The 16,975-nt window shown below is 38.5% G+C and overlaps 1 protein-coding gene across 8 annotated transcripts in view; it reads right to left on the minus strand.

The window, feature by feature from the left end:
- ACTN2 (actinin alpha 2) overlaps positions 1 to 16,762 on the minus strand; it is a 69,784-nt gene extending 53,022 nt beyond the window's left edge. For 6 of the 8 annotated variants that reach the window (XM_037392746.1, XM_037392748.1, XM_037392743.1 and 3 more), the window contains exon 1: positions 16,346 to 16,762. In XM_037392746.1, the coding sequence (XP_037248643.1) occupies positions 16,346 to 16,480 (135 nt within the window). In that variant the 5' untranslated portion in view covers positions 16,481 to 16,762. The remainder of the gene's footprint in view (positions 1 to 16,345) is intronic. The other 2 variants (XM_037392750.1, XM_037392747.1) reach the window with 1 other exon arrangement.
- Between the last annotated feature and the right edge of the window lie 213 nt (positions 16,763 to 16,975).

Below are 16,975 nucleotides of genomic sequence, written 5' to 3' on the forward strand. Positions count from 1 at the left end.
CAGGACTCTGCAGAAACAGATCTCTTTTATGTCACATAACTAAGCTGGTTGCAACAGCAGAGAGCTATTCATCCAAGAGCAAAACTAAACACAAAACCCTATGAAAAAAATTTGAAAAAAAAAAGCGTTTAGCATGTCAGAAAGTTTATTCTACTAATGGTGAGTAATGGCTCACTATTAAGTCCAAAGACTTATGAAGTATACTTCTGTAGGAATCTGGCCTCAAGTGTTTCCTATACTACACTTTATTTACTCATTTAGATGGCAGAATAAAGTCTATGCTTATAACATTTGAAAATGACAGCAAAATGATGGGCCTGTATGCATGTTTCATGACAGAGCTACAGTTCAAACAAATCTTGATGAATGAGTGAAATGACTTGAAGAAGGCTGGATGCAGGTTAGCAAGAAGTCTGAAGTACTGCCCCACTCCAGAAATAAATAATGGCAAAAACATAGGATGGAGAACTACTGGCAAGGCAGTAGTACTGAAGAAGAGAATCTGGGAATAACAGTGGATCACAACCTAACCTGATTTTAAAATGTTGCGCTGTTATAAAAGGCAAATACAGTACTGGACTGTCTAAGCAGAAGAATGGTGTATCAGTATCTGAAGTATTTCTTCCAGTCTCCTTAGTGCTAGAAAGGGATTAGCTGTAATATTGTCCCCTCTTTTGGGCACAAAATTCAGGAATAATATAGACCAGTTAGAGAGAATCCATGAAACAGCCATGAAAAGAACAAAATTCTAGAAAATTTCATCTATGAAAAATATAGAACCATTGGACAGGTTTAATCATGAGAAGTCTGAAAAGAAAGTAATAATTGTCTCAACCATTTAAGAAGTCACAACAGAGAGAAGAATAAATCAGTTCTCTGTGCTCACTGAAGACAGAGCTTAAGATAGATAGTCATGAGCTTGAACAGTGAGGGAGATTTAGATTGATTTGTAACTTTAGAAGCAGTGAAGTATTGGAAGAGATTGGCTGGGTCAATGTGCAATCCTTCTTCTTGGACATCATCAAACACAAGTTAGATAAATGTGTCAAGAACGCCATGAGCATATTTGCTTCTGCATGAATGTAGGGGAATGGACTAAGTGCTTTCCCAGGTTCTTCCAGTCACACTTTCTATGATGTTCATGGAAGACTCCCGTCCTCAATGACATCTACACTGCAGTCTTGCAAAGGGAGAATAAGCAAGAAAACTCTTTTTCCTTCCAGATTCTGTGTCCAAGAAGCTCTAAAACTTTGGTAAATATGTTAGCCAAAGAGTACAAAATAAGAAGTCATTCAGCAGAAACAACTCCTTTTTAGGAATCCAAGCACTTGGCATGCAGCAGATAGCTGTAAATTTTGTTTCTGTCAGTGTGTTCTTTCTGCAACCATCTCCATTTCCCCCTCCTGCTTTCATGACTCCCTAATTTCCCTTAGCAAAAAGAAATTTAATATTGAAGGAAAGGATATTGGAGAAAAAGAAAGCAGAAGGGTGAAGACAGAATAATAAAGAAACAAAGTTGAAGAAATGTAATGGGATTGAGGGAAAGAAGATTCAAGTCAATAGAAGAGTGTTCACAGAAAGTTAAACATAAACAAAATTAAATAGATAGTGGATTCTATGATCTGTTCTATGAATACATACACTTCCTGAGGTCTGTATTATGACCCTGGAGAAGAGATCATGACACTTGTGTCTTCTCCCCAACTTTGTGACAGCCTTTAAGTCATTTAAGACAGGAATTTAAAAAATGCTTTTATTGTCCTAAATGTTGAGCATTTTGTGACCCATGATTCCTCTTACAGGACTATAAACCTTTAACAACGATGGGAGTAGATATTAGCCACAGCTGAGTACTTTTAAGTGTCACACCTCTGCATTCAAGGATAATGAGAATAATAAACCCTCCATATCCCACAGCACTATTGTGGGGGGAAATTCACCATTGCTTTTGTGGTGCTCAAACACTACCCTGAAAAAAAACCCAATAAAGAAGTATTAGCAAGAAAGATTTGAAAATTGACAAAACCATGAATATCTTTCAAATAATAACTGTAAAACTAATACAATCGAGAACCTACTGTGAACAGCTGGAAAGCAACACATAACAGTTACCAACATCTTCAGCATCTGTTCTCAGTCATCCAAAGTTAATTCTATGTTTAAAAATCAAAGCTAGCTGTTTAGCATAAACTAGTTACCTACTACTGTAAATCTAGTTGGATGCTGGTTACCCTTCCCTCCTTAAACTCAGTGAATTATGTGCCAGCCACTTCAGTCCGGAGAAAGAAGTCACTCAGGGAACTATTAAGAATAGCAATGACTGTGAATAACCCCACAGATGCAACCTGAGAAAGCATTTTCACATACAGAAATTGTTACAGCTTTCACCTCTAGGATGAAAAGTCACTGTCCCTACGTCTCACTAATAAGGTCAGTTTTGGGCACCTCCAATGAAGCTGCCATTTCTGGTGGTTTAAGTGATGGGGACATCTGTCCCCCTGGGAGCTAAACTGAGAGTACAACTCACCTCATAGACATTACCAAACAGCCTGCGTTAGCAACCTTGTCACTTATTCACCTGGCCTGGGTTCAAAACATTGACCTAAAAGTGAAAGGTTCCCCCCAGCCACGCATTCCCAACCAATAAATTAAAAGTCCATCTTCAGTACAAGGTTATCTTTCATCATGAGCTGGGGGGTAGGAGCTGTTAGAATATTCCACTCAGAAGGCTTCGCAAAACTGAGACTTTTAATTAATATTGTCACCACCTTGCTAAGCAGTGACAAAGGTCAGGGTTTTGCAAGTCAGCTTTCTCTTGGACATGAATGACTATTTTTGCAATATAGTTTGTTCATTCACATCATATGCATGAATCCTTGAAAAAAAGGTTGTCACAAACAGCGTCCAGGCAATACTCTGAGAACCTTTTGTCCAAATGCCAATGTCCAGCAGCCCTGAATAATTAATTCTAGATAGCTGGAGTAATGGGGAGCAATCCCTTGCTGGTTGCAGTGATCTTACCTCTTCATCTTCTTCCATCCTACTTCAATAACAATATGCCTGACATCATTTACAGATATACACTACCTTTCTGATGACGCTTTTCCTTTTATGTAAAACAACAGGTATGTTAATACCTTGTCATAACAGAATTAATACCTCTGAATTTTTATTGAATGCATTATGCAATGCATTAAAATGCTCAAGGTACAAAAATAGCACTACAGAATGGTAAATAAATGATATAATCTGTGAATAAACATAAAGTTCACAAACTACTAACAAATTTCTGAGTTATAATAACTCCCATATTAAATTGCTTTCTCTAACAAGAGTGAAAAGACAGACAGTGAATAGACTCAACATCTGAGTCCTTGCTCTTCCACCACTTTTTGTACAACTCCTTTCAAAGAGTAAAACCTCTTAACGCATCTTTACCTCACAGGAGAGGTGAGATGTAAATACGCCCTGTGGACTGAGAGTTCAAAATGCAGGTTCACAAGGGCTCTGTTCATCTCTCAGATTGAATGACTGCAGTATGTTACAGTCTCGGGTATGTTTTGCAAAATTAAAATACTGTAGCAAGTGAAAGAACTTCTATTTCACATGCCTCCAAAAACAATTATAGGTGAAAAAGTATCTGTGGATCAAGCATATTCAGAACACAGTTCTTAAATGGGAGTAAAGTTTTAAAAACAAAAACAAATGGAAAAAAAGGGCTAAAGGAATAATAGAAATGCAAAGTTTTGAATCATCTTTTTTTGGCCAATGGCTTTTGTTTTCCTTTCTTTTCAGATATTGTTCTCGTATTTCCCTTGAAGGAAGAGCTCATGGACATGTCGATCTCTTTCAATAGGCCATATTGTTTCTAGCATTCAATAATTTAACAATGAACAGTTCATGATAGATTTTTTTTCTTTTAACGTGCAACACTTCCAATTTTGCCCTTCAAGATGTCTCCTACTGAAATCTGCAGAAACACAGAACCATCGCCCCCAAGGACCTGTGCCTTTTTGATAGAGACACAGCACTCCCCCGCAGCATGACTGGGAGTGTGCAGGATCCACTCCGAACCTCTGAGGACTGCCAGCTATGTGCATGGCACAACAGTATTCTCCTCTAATAGAGTAACCTAATTTTAGAGCATGCTAACCAAATATTCTCTGTTCCAATACACTGCACTTTGCAGAGCTTGAATTTACACTATAAAAAACAAGTAATTCTGACATTGCAGCCTAAAGTGGTATGGCTATAGCAACTAGTATCTCACACAGCATTCCTGATTCCTTTACACCACAGAACTTTACAGTGCATACCTACTAATAAATCAGTTCGCACCCAGTTGGCAGAGCATTAAAATAGATTTGCCATGACACTGCACAAAGTTGAGTGCAGCAAAGAAACATACGTTTTTATAAAAGCTTTAATGGACTCCATCAGTCATGCAATAAAGACTGCATCTTTGCATTTATATAGAAATACATATTTATATCTCAAAGTGCTGTCCAAAAGATACCTCTCCCCAGCCTATCAGGTAGGACACTAGGGACCTAAGCAGAGAGGCTTAAGCATGAAGTGTATAGGTTCTGTTAGAAACTCCAGTGTACTGATGCATGTTCCCAAACATCTCTCTTCCATGCATCCTCTCTTTCTTCCTCTCTCTAAGTTTTTAGATACAGATCTTGGGTGACCAAAATTAAGACAACTCCTGATACTTTGGAAGCCATATTCAATTAATGGAACAGTGAGCTATTGGCATTCTGGTGCTCTCTGGATCACTTTTGAGCAGAGTGATATTTGGGAGGTCTCAGTGTAAACAATAGTATAGACAAAGAGCCATATTTAAGGCACATTTTTTTGATCTAACTACTGAATAACAGAAGCACAAGGAAAAGAGTATTTAGTATGTTATGGGACCAAAAGATCCAACGAAAAGTTGAACTGTTATAGTGAAAAGAAATTCACTCTTTCCTACATGACTCAGAAGGAGTTCATTCTGAAACACCACCTCCCATGCTCAGCATTTCTATCAACAAACTAGAAGGCATCTTCAGAAACGGATTCACAGTAAAAATGCCAACAGGTCTGGAGGGAACAGTTTCAGCAATGGTTTGAGACCAGCCATTTTCCTGGTTTTTCTCTCCCTCTATATTCTTTTCCTACTGGCCACTTCTTCGTTATTATGGAACAAAAGTATAATATCTGTTATATTTGCTTCTTCCTGTGGAGAGTTAAAAATGAAGTACAGGTAATGCAAAAAAGGGTCTTGAATACCGTGGTGGATCTGCAAGGGACAGATCTGCAAGTGTGCTTTAAAGGTGAAGTCTGTGCCCTTTATACTGCCCGGGGCTTTCTCTCAAGTATGTTAAACAAAGAACATGCATTGCCACTACCCTATGAGTGCCAAACAAACCTTCTTATCAAAAGATCTCATCTCCCATTCTCCTTTCCAGTCTTGGGTCCTTCTCCCACCAGCTGTACCCTACAGTGCTTCTCCTGGTTTCCCAAGAGCTTCTGAACTACCACAGATAGTGCTGGCTAACATTTTTTTGTTTCAGCAGATGCATATTTAAATGACCAAATACTATTTAGGATGAGATGAAAGAAGCATTGACACATTGTAGTATGGAAGGAACTAAAGGTATGCCCTCTGGAAATAGAAGGATTAATTAAAGTAGGCTAATCCAGGATTTAGTTGACTGGATTTCTAAATGTCTTTCCCTCGCTTTCTCTGTTGATTTTCTTCACCATGCTATCTTTATCCAGTAATTATATACTACATTGCCAGGTGAGTAAGTAAATCCATTTTAAATTGGTCAATACAGTCAATCAGAGCGGAATAAAAGTATGTTCCTATCCAATTTATCAACGTTCTTTAAAACACTTCCCTAATGAGGAAAGCATGTCTCCTGACTGAGAAAGCTAAACCAGATTCTGAGAGGTTGGGGGTTTTTTTCAGTTCCACACATACATCTTTAAGTCCCTGATACCAATAAATGATGGGAAAAGTATGTCAATAGTCAGGCTCCAAGATATTTACACAGTAAATGTTGTCTATGTGGAACAGTTGAAGATCACCGAATTCAGTTTCATTTATAATCTGAACTAAGTTTTCAGTTGAAAGTCTTATGAGAAGAAAAAAGATTATTAAAAAAAAAAAGAAAAAAAAAGAAAAAAAAGAAAACCCTCATGCATTAATTCCCAATTATGGCATATTAGCCAGGTTCCTCAATGCAATATTTCTCACTATACAAAGCATATCATCTGTCTGTGCTAATTTCTTTACTATTTTCAATGTTGATTTAAAAAAATATTCAATTGTGATTTCATGTTAGTTTTAAGAATCTGTTTTTTAAACAATTTGGTAACTGCTGCTGTTAAAGATACTACTTAAACATATTGGGTTGATTAAGCTCTAATGTGGTTTTTTTATGAAGCATTAGCTAAAGAGTAACATTTTCTAATTTAAAGTATCCCGTAAGCCAGCAGACTTTCAGAAAAATTCCAGAGGTCCTAAATAATTTTTTAAAATGACAGTCAGCTTCCTAAAATAGTGAGCTTTTCTTTAAAACAGAACAAAAAGCAAAACATTACTTGGGATCTTTGGATGGCCTGATTATATATGAATATGAAATTTAACTAAGTAACCTGTTCTCAAGCACTTAACTAAGAATAGATGGGTAAATAACAATGATGGCTGTAACTGCTGAAAGCATAAACACCTGTGGTTTAGACAGTACAGTGTCTGTGATAAGCAAACTGCTTTGTCAATTAAACACACAGTTCTTTTTTTATAGCATATCTGTTCTGAACAGGAGCCATGCTGGGATTTGGGCTAAATCAAGGAAATGAAGGTCAGAGACAAAAAGGAAATGAAGCAAACTTCAGGCTCATGTATGGTGTTTTGTCTTTTAATATTAATGCCAGATGGATGATAAGTACATTATACATAATATGTACATGCACAGATATAGCTGCTTGTGTGGCTGCACTGCAAACTGCATTACTGAAATGACTTGGGATTAAGAAGTGGTAAGAGCAGGGAGGGTTGCTTCAAATTTCATCAGTTACCTGGTATATAGCAGAAGATACTGTACCAACAAATGAAGGGGACTGGAAGTCTATGGATAGAAGAGTCGAAGGTGGTCAGCTGCTCTGCCAAAGAAAACGTACAGTGGAACTACACTCCAGAGCCCAGCTGGAGATGAACTTGGACTACGGAGGTCTGCCATAGCCTAAAGAAACTCCTCTAGATGAAATAATACCCCAGAGCTACACACTCTCTTTCTTTTCTTTTTTTTTTTTCTTTTTTTTTTTTTTTAATTTGTATTTAGTGCAGCTGGGTACCAGATTTCTTCCTACTGAAGAGTGCGATGTCTTAAGTCTTGCAAGCAGTGAAAAAGCTACACTGGTGCCAAGATTAAATATAAAACAGAGTTTAAAAAAATATATCACTTAATACTAGATGGTTAAGCCTTTCTGTGAGTGCCAAAATAGCAGGCTGATTTTCGGAGGTGCAAAATAGACAGAAGTTCCTCCTGACGTCAGTGGAAATGCCTGGGTGTTCAACACCTATAAAAAATATGAGTGTTTCCTTAGATGCTTAAGGAATAATCACAGATGCTAATTTTAGACTAGGGTAGTCACTTTCCGCAGACTCCTGCTATGGTAGCAGGAGTGAGAAGGCTTTTCTAGGGGGCAGTTCAGAGCAGAAGCCATTTGCTCTAAATTAGGTTCTTCTAGTTATGAAAGTAATGTGCAGCTGGACGGATTTTGCTTACAGGTGTTTGAAGAGAAATAAGAACAAGCACCAGATTTCAAGTTGAGGAGATTCTGACAGTTAAGAGCAGTTGGAAGGAAGCATTTGAAGTAAATGGAAAATTTTATTCATATCAAGTACAGTAAACACTTAGCACTTTCATCTGTAAAGCCAGAACATAGGTATTACAAACACTGTTTTGGAGATGAAGACATGGACAAAGTGACACGTCCTTGTAACTCAAAAACAGGGAAAACTGGGATCAGACTTAGAAGCAGCAGTGCCCATTCTTGCACTTAGGACATAAATTCAGGACTAATTTTCTCACCTGTGTGCACACACAGAAATTTAAGGTCCAAATATAGAAACTAACTAAACATTAGCCAGACAACTGTCAGCTTCTGCTTCACCCTGGACAGGCCTTCTGACAGCTGAAGTGTATTTCTACAAGCTACCATTTCTAGTGGGACACTTTCCTAAAAGCGGAACACTCCATTTCAAAGATTTCTACCTCTACCTCTGCAGATGTTCTGTTCCTGCAGAGCAGGAACACCTGCCCTGTAATCCTTCTTGATCTGTATTGAAGAGTAACTTGTACTGCCGGCAGGAAGAGCTACTACAGAATATGTAAAGAAACAGTCAGAGGGTGGTCGTAACATTGTGTTTGCTGGTTAAATGATGTGGAAAGAGCTAACTTTTATCTTTAAATACATGACCAGTTTTATCAGGTAGAAAAAGAGCATTGTATAGCACCTGTATAGTTATGATCAGCTTTTTATATCAAGTCTCTCACCATGAGGCATATTTAAAACCAATAAATCCAGTGGTACTATGAGAACAAATGTCACACATCCTTATCACAGCATTTCATGAAATTATGTTCTTCAAACACTGAAGACTTGAAAATCACTCCAAACTACTAGGTATGAAATGTAATTTAGGAGGAAATGGAATGCTTGATGTGAATACATTCTGCTTCTGGTATCAGCTGAGAGTAAAGAATATATATCCATGAAAGACATATTCAGAGTCAGCAACTTTTCATTGCTCACAGTAAAGGAATACCACATCAGTTACACATTGTTTATCCCAACAATTAGGGCTCAGAAGAAATTATGCTTGGCAGTAAAGCCATCCAAAACAACTCAACTTTGCCAACGGTGTAAGCACTTTTATATTTGTTTGCTTGCATGGATATAAAATAACATGCAGGAGGAATGTCTTTTGACTTGGGACAAAGCTAAGCAGCACAAATTCCCATCTAGTTCTATTTCACTGACATGCTTCTTCCTGAACCATGTCCACCTACATTCCAGATACAAATACAATGCATCCTTCTATAAGCAGGCTCTGCAGTACAACTTCTAAAATACTACCAATATCTATATAGTATTCACCATTCACAACTAAAGAAAATCCTAATGCTCAGTCTCACTGAAATTAATTCAGTAGAATTGTACAGTGCAAAACAGAAATTAGCACCTAAACTAAACATCATTAAATGGATCAGAATTTATGCAGCGGTGATTAAATTTATGTTAGGCATTTGGTATCCAAATTTTCCATTATAATGATGAAACTCCTTTTGTCTTACTTGTAAGAGGATGGAAGGGCTTTGTTGGAAGATTTTGAACTGTGTTACCCCATTGGCAAGAAGTGGTCACAATTCAGTTTACAGAGCTGTCTTATTTTGATTTGGAAATTGGTGATGTAATCATGATATTTTTTTACTGGGATTCATTAGTTTATGGGATATACCTCAACCCTGCTTTTGCTTGCACAGGGCTACAAATTGTGTGAGTGTGAATTCCCTGTTTACTGCTGTCTCAGGGCTGAGGACCCTCAGTGCTCTTTCAAGTAGAAAACTTTGATGCCTCTCTCTTCAGCTCTCCAGTGACCCATTACAGATCCATGGCAAGATGCAGACCTCCCACCCCCAACAGATTATAGCAATGTCCACTGCTTAACACACAGCTTTTCTCTAGCTCTTAAGCACCTTGGTTAGAGCTTATGGAAACCCACTTAGATCCATACTTTCTTCCAATCCTTATTGTCTTACTAATTGGATCAGCAGACATTTTACTATATGAATTTCAGGGGAGGCTGTGGTGTGTATCTGTGAACACAGGTAGGAGGTAGCCTTAGCTTCCCATTATGAAATGATTCACATAATTTATTTTCATAGCTATACAGTTCCATTGCTGGCAGATATTTGGAGGTGAGTGGCAATTAAGAGCTGAATTAGGACTGCAGGAATTATCCATTTGACAACACTACCAAAAGCACACAGAGCCTGGAATGGGTCAACATTGAAAGTGCTGTTTGAGTTTAAATAGAAAATATAATATTGAGTAATGTATTGATTTCTCGCACTTGATATTGATAAATAAAACCTTCCCATTTGAAAAAACTACCTCCATAAACATTTCTAGTTAAGTGATTTTCATAATAGCTTTCTGTGAATTTTCCTTCATACACCAGCACCACAGTATTCAGTGCTCTCTTTAGCTGCACACCTTACTGACAGCTTCCAAGACAGAATATGAAGCACACTAAGAAAATATGGTTGTTCCACTGTCCTTTCAGCATGCTCCTCTCAAGCACCATTCCACACAAGCAACATCAGCAAGAAGAATTTAACGTGTTACTATTTTAACAAGCACTAATCTCTAAGAGGCCAATTGTACAGAACAAGCCATAAACACAACCCATATTCCTACACAGAGTGTCTCTACCATCATGGCATCTCTAGGATGAGAGAAACTGCAACTCCATGTCCGTTGCATCAGTGTCTAATATTTAGGGCAGTTATGGTATACGCTGAAATATCAAGACATGCTGTGGCAGAAAATAATGAAGTCTGTCCATTGAATACCAAGTTCTGGGTCAGACCCTATATGGGACAATCTACCACTGGGGAGGTCACTTAAAGAGCACCCAGGATTTAAAAGGAAATGAGATGTTTTATGTTTGAGTTTTAATACTAGAGGTTTTGGCATCCACTGTTTGAAAATTCTTGATGCATCTGGAGGAGAAGCATTTGGCCTTGGAGTGCTGAAACTTCATGCTACCACAGGCACACTGCATCTATAGTGGCATATATAATTTGGCAACACATTCTTCTATAGAAGACAGTCACAGTATTGGCTGAATACTAGGAAAAAAAAAGTCTAAAAAGGTGAAATTGTTTTTTGAACTATTGGTAGCAATAGAAAATCCTTATTTCAGCCTACAGAGTTCCCAAGACACTTATGTCATCCTAATTCTGTGCATGAAAGGTAGAGGCAGAGAACTGCAGTGTAGGATTCAGTATAGCAAAATATTTTTCCACTGATTAACATTCTGATTTCAAATCAGAAGGATGTTCTTCCTAACAAATCAAATCCCTTCCTGAAATTAGTCCTAAAGCTACTCAAGCCAGTACACCCATCCTTACAAGAAATATCCAACTGTTAATGGGTAAATACTAGGAATAAGTAACGAGAAGGCTGATACTCTCTTAGAAAGGGGTGTACCTTCTGCATCTATGACACCCCCTACATTCACTGCTGGCTCTCATCCAGACCCTGTTCATATTGCTTAGTTGCAGAGGGGAATCTCTGTGCCTTCTCAACAATCCCACTAGTATTCCACGTGGGTAATAAGTGTCACCTCATTAAAAACTCTCAAGAGATGGATGGTATCTCTACGCACTATGGGAGCTTACTTAACTCCAAGGCTGATTATTCAAGGAAATAATTTTGCACAGTCTAAAAAAAAAAAACACCCAAGCACTGCTGCCAACCCCGCACCAGCCCCCCCCCCAAAAAAAACAACACCAAAAAAACAAAACCCCAAACACAAAACACCACCCAACTTTGATTATTTCCATATAATCTCAGTAAGAGTGAGACATAGGCTGGAATGCCCTGTCCACACTGTAGATATTGCTATATTCTCCATCACAATGATTTCAATCCAGAGCCTGTAAATCCATGAGGAGTGGTTTTACAGTACTGAATTTTGCTGGCGGCTCCCAGACCCTCCTGCCAGTGTTCTTGTGCCTTACATCTCTTTTTCATTCATTCAGGCTTGATTATTTCTCTCCTCCTCTTCCTGGTTGAAGAATGAAGCTGTTTCCTTCTACTACTTCATCCATCTTCTCACTCACCAGTAGACTGTTTCCAGGAAGAGATTTCTGATATCGATTCCATCAACAGAAGACCATAGAAACTTCAGAGTGAATTCGGGACACTGACTGTAACTCTATTTATAGACACTGAAGTCAGACAGCACACAAGGTCAATTTCTCTTTTAGGCTGCAATGAACCTCTCAAATCTGCTGAACTTAATGAAGGTGCAGCAACACTTGAAAAAGAAGAATGTTGCCCACAATTTGTAGTCCTGGTAGCTTCTTCCAAACAATTTGCCATACACGTGACTTTCAAATGATTTTTTTTTTTTATTTGCAAGGATAATAGGAGTTGTATTACCAGCCAAAGGAGGCAATGCAGATAAAGCCTTATAGGTCAGACTGAAAGTGCAATCTGGTATGTACTTCTGAAGACTGGAAAGACACGGCTTCTTTCCTAAAGAACCTTTTCCAAAGTCCTCACTAATGCACAGCATTCAGTGTCATCAAGAAGATTTGCATTCACAAAGAGTGCAATATCAAGATAAAGAAATATTCAGAGTCTTCTTTTTTATTTTACACCAGTGTAAAAAAACATCAAAATGGTCAGAAATTGCATTGACACTTAAATTAAAACCCTTCTGCACTAACAAAGTGCTCGTATCAGGGCCATGCAGCAATCTAGAATAAGACCATTTGTCTACAATATCAGTAAGGCAAGGAGCATGTTTCCAGTTCTTTCCTTACGTCTATTAGTGCAACAGTGTCAGATATATCCGAATAACTGAAGAAGACCCATATGAATTATGTGGAGCCAGTTTAGTGCTTTACAGTACAATACAACTGTCCTGAAGAAGGGATAACACCTGTTTCACAACCTTCAGATCGTTATCCTGAAGGCTTAAGACTTCCTTGAAAAACTAACAAACCACATTTCACGTCAAAGTTTAAAAAAGCACACTCCTATAATAAATTATTTATAGAAAAAAATACAAATTATAAAGAGCACCATTTAACACACAGCTCACTGAGTGATATTGGCAGTTCAAATGCACTGCAAACAATACGTTTGCATTTTGAGCTAGCGTCATTGTGCTTTGTTTCCTAAGCTGCAGGGACACTTCATTTTTCTACTTTCCTCTTATTTATATTGAGATACAGGCTAGTGAAAACTAAAAGATTTTTTATGTTTGTTGAACTTCTTTTTTGGAACTTAAAAAATAAATTTATCATGGAGAAAAGAGAAATCAGGTTTTAAGTCTTCCACTATGAACGAGAATGATTTTTACGTCCAGCAGGGTAGGGACTGAAAGACAGCTAATCACTAGCCTGATGTACCATAAAACCAACCACTTCTATCAGTTGTTACAAGTATCGCTGCTATCCTCTTCTGAGGCGAGCTGACCTTGCCCAAGATTACAAAGCAGAGTGAAGAAGAGAATCCCACCCCTCTGGCCAGACTTTTTGATTTCCAATACTTTTATATTTCAGTGTATATATTATACTTCAGTGTAGTACTGAAGAAACCAGGGACCACTTTCATAGATCTTTCAACTGCTGTTTAAGCACACGTGGCCAGTGGAAGTGTACTGAGGAAATGAGCAGATTTCAGAAGTTTCCGATCTACATGTTTCAAAACACAGCAAGGCTGTGGTTCTCTAATTATTTCCTACTGAAGACAGCATGTCCATGCAAAATACAATTTTTTTTACTATTTAGTCTTTTTTTTAAAGTTGCTGCCTGAAATTTCCAACCATATGATCCTTTTTAAGTTTTTACCAGTAGTGTCTAATGCAGCAAATGATAATTTGTGTTTTCTTGACTTGACACAGGACAAACGTTATCCCAAGTAAAACATTTAAATTGTTGCTCACATTCAGAGAGACAGAGCTAAGCTACAACTCAGCTTCCTTTCCTGTAGTGTGCTTCATTTTTATTCTGACACCTGCAACCACCAAGGAGCCTGGATTACAGCAGACCATAATACTCTATGAACCATGGTTATAATTAGGCGTCACATCCATTGTAATCCTATGGACGTCATCATGTGCTACCAGCATCTGTTGACAGATCTCATACCAGGCATATCACTGAAATGGCAAGTCTGGAGAGCACAGCCCACAATAGAAACAATGGCATTTATTTTTGGTTTGTTCCAAGACTGTCTAATACAAAATATATGCTGCCAACTGCCAGGGCTCCACTGAGATCACTTTTCAATATCATATTGCCAGTTAGAACAAAGATCTGTGCCCGTGTATCTGCAATCTTCTCCTAATAGTTAAGGAAATAAAGAAAGCACTTTCTGCAACTCTCTTAGCAACAATTAAAGAAAGATAGAAGCCTTGACATTTTATGAAGTTTATCAGGCCCTTTATCATGACAGTACTTATTTTTCACGTAATAAAAAGCTCTCACTCTTTTCCAAGACAAGGAATGAGGATGCCCTCTCCTAAATTTTATTTAATTGCGGTATCAGTTTAATATTAAAACTAAGCCCTGGGAATTGGCAACATAAAGTAGCAAAGCTACAATCTCTCTACTCTACATAAGTAAAGCAGAGTCTGCTTTGACTTCTCAGTGTGGAAGCCTGACTTTCTGCTGAAGGGCCGTCTGTTTGGAGGAATGGAAACAAAAAATTTGCTATGGGGTCTTATACTGACTACTCACCACTCTTCTGTTTAAAGTCAAGACATTTACTGTAAACGTAAGAAAGCCTACAGAACTCAAACTCCATTTTTTATCATTTATCTGCACTGTAAGAAAACTGCATCAGAGTGCTGACTACCTAGTAACCTGTCCATTATTTCTTTATTTTAAAAACAGAATTCTCTGAAATACTGGACGATTGAATCCTAACCAGATGTAACCACGACCTGTTATGGCTGAGCAGTTTCAAATCACTAAAGCACTTAAGCACCAAGATAATTTCCATTCTCAGTGTAAGACATAATAGTTCACCATCTAAAGAGTGTCACATTAAAACAAATGTCAGTGTTGATGTGTACAGCTTAATAATTGGTTAGGAGTTGCAGGAGCTGGCAGATCAAGAAAAATGAACTTCTAACTTAGCCCAGAACTGCTCCCCCAATACTCATACAGCAGGATCCTGTACAAGCTGATCCAGGATCAACAGGTGTGCATGTACAAAAATGAATAATACCAGCTAAAGCTCACAGAAGAAGGTAGGCTACAAGTAAAAACTGAGAGGAAAATATCGGTTCTACTCATTTTAATAGAAAAGCAAACCCATTGGCCCCAACAATTCAATAGCTCTTACTTTTATAGCTATACTTTTATAGTATAGCTTTTATAGAAGCTGTGACTGTAACAGTGGGCCAGGCTGTCATCAGATATAAATTGGCAACTTCAGTTTTTGAAGTGAGCTGTTCATCTACAGCAAAAAGCATATTCAACTTCATTGCCTAGAGCACTGTTTCTCCCTCTCTCCCTCCCCTCCTCCCTTTTTCTTTTCATTCTTGTAACCAGCAGATAACCTTTTAATCCCAGATCTGTCAGCTGTGACTTCAACATCACCTTTTACATTAGGAAGTAACAAATCCTTTACAATGTTTCATCTCTCTTTTCCATATGCTGCTTAAAACTCAGTTTTAAGTTAGAAATTAGAAATCGCAAATATTACTGAAGTACCAAACCATTGATAAGACTGCTGATGGGATTATAATTTCTGCCTATGTTCAGAAAAAGAGTATGGGCAGTACTTGATGGTTTTCTTACACCTAAAAGGCACAAACCATTTCCTCTACAATGGTATATTCCAAGGAATTTGCAGATGCATTTTTTCCCAGACAGCAAACTGGCATGTGGGAACTTAATCATGAATTATAGTTTTCCAGATCTAGCCTGGATACATTTCTAGGCAGTATTTTCCTTGTCAGATCATTCACTCAGAATGAAGAGTAAATTCTCATAAGAGCTGACTCACAAGATCACAATTTCAAAAGTGATTTCTCAGTCTGCTCTCAGAAATATTGCACACTTTTTTGCACACCAGTTTTGAAGCATCTCATTCATCTCCCTGTTTAGAATTGCAATTTATTGTTTTTGAAAAGCAATCAGGTACAACATTCATTCAGGAACCACTTATCTGAAAAAAAGACCCAGGATGTGAAGTTAAAAATTAGTGAAATACTAATATATAAATCTAGAGGTACTGACAGGGTATTTCTAGTGCAATATAAAAAGAAACTCCTGATGCTCATAAGTTAGTTTCGCCTTACACAGGTTTCACTTAAGAGTCCAAAAAGTTAATGCTTTATCCTCAACATATGGCATAGCTAATATATATTATATAATGTGATGTATAATTGTAACATAATGTAAAAAAATGTTAAGTATATTCTCTTACGAAATTAGAACCTCTTACTGCACAGCCCTGGCAATTCCAGATACAGTGTGGCAGTAAGAGAAGACATCGTTCCACACAGAAGCACAGACACACATTATTTCCAGACCTTTCTTTGCTGTTTCTCCCATGCTGGGTCCAGGAGCAGGTCCCTGTCCCATTCTTCTTCTTGGGTCATGTACTCATCCTCTTCATAGTTGTAGGTGTACTGCATGTTTGTTTCTATCTGGTTCATGCTATTCATGCTACCCGCAGATCAGCTTTAGCTGCTGTGGCTTCTACTATGTTTTAAGTTTAGTTTATGTGCTGGTGGGTTGTAGGTAGCAGTATCTTTTTACTTTCTTTGGTTGTTTTTTTTTTCTTTTCCCAAGGTGACACGGAGTGATAAGTCTTGCTGAGAGCAGAGGTTGAAACTGTCAGATAGGTGCTGACCTGTGGTGACCTTCCCTCCCTCTCTCTCTCTCTCCTGCCCTCCTTCCCTCTCTCTCCCTACTGCTGCTGCTGCTGTAGGTCCCAGCGGCTGACCCTGCGGAGAAGCCCAGCGCGGCTCTTTGCTGCGGCTTATTATCCCCGCCGGGCTGTCACGTGGCGCTGCGGCGGCCCCAGCCCCGCTTCCCCGCGGCCCCTGCCCCGCTGCCGCCGCCCTTAGCCCCGCTGCCAGAGGCGCCAGCCCCCGCTGCCCCCAGCCCCGCTGCCGCTGCCCCCAGCCCCAGCCCCGCTGCCCCCAGCCCCGCTGCCC

The sequence above is a fragment of the Falco rusticolus genome, chromosome 6 (assembly GCF_015220075.1).
Source record: "Falco rusticolus isolate bFalRus1 chromosome 6, bFalRus1.pri, whole genome shotgun sequence".
NCBI lineage: Eukaryota > Metazoa > Chordata > Aves > Falconiformes > Falconidae > Falco > Falco rusticolus.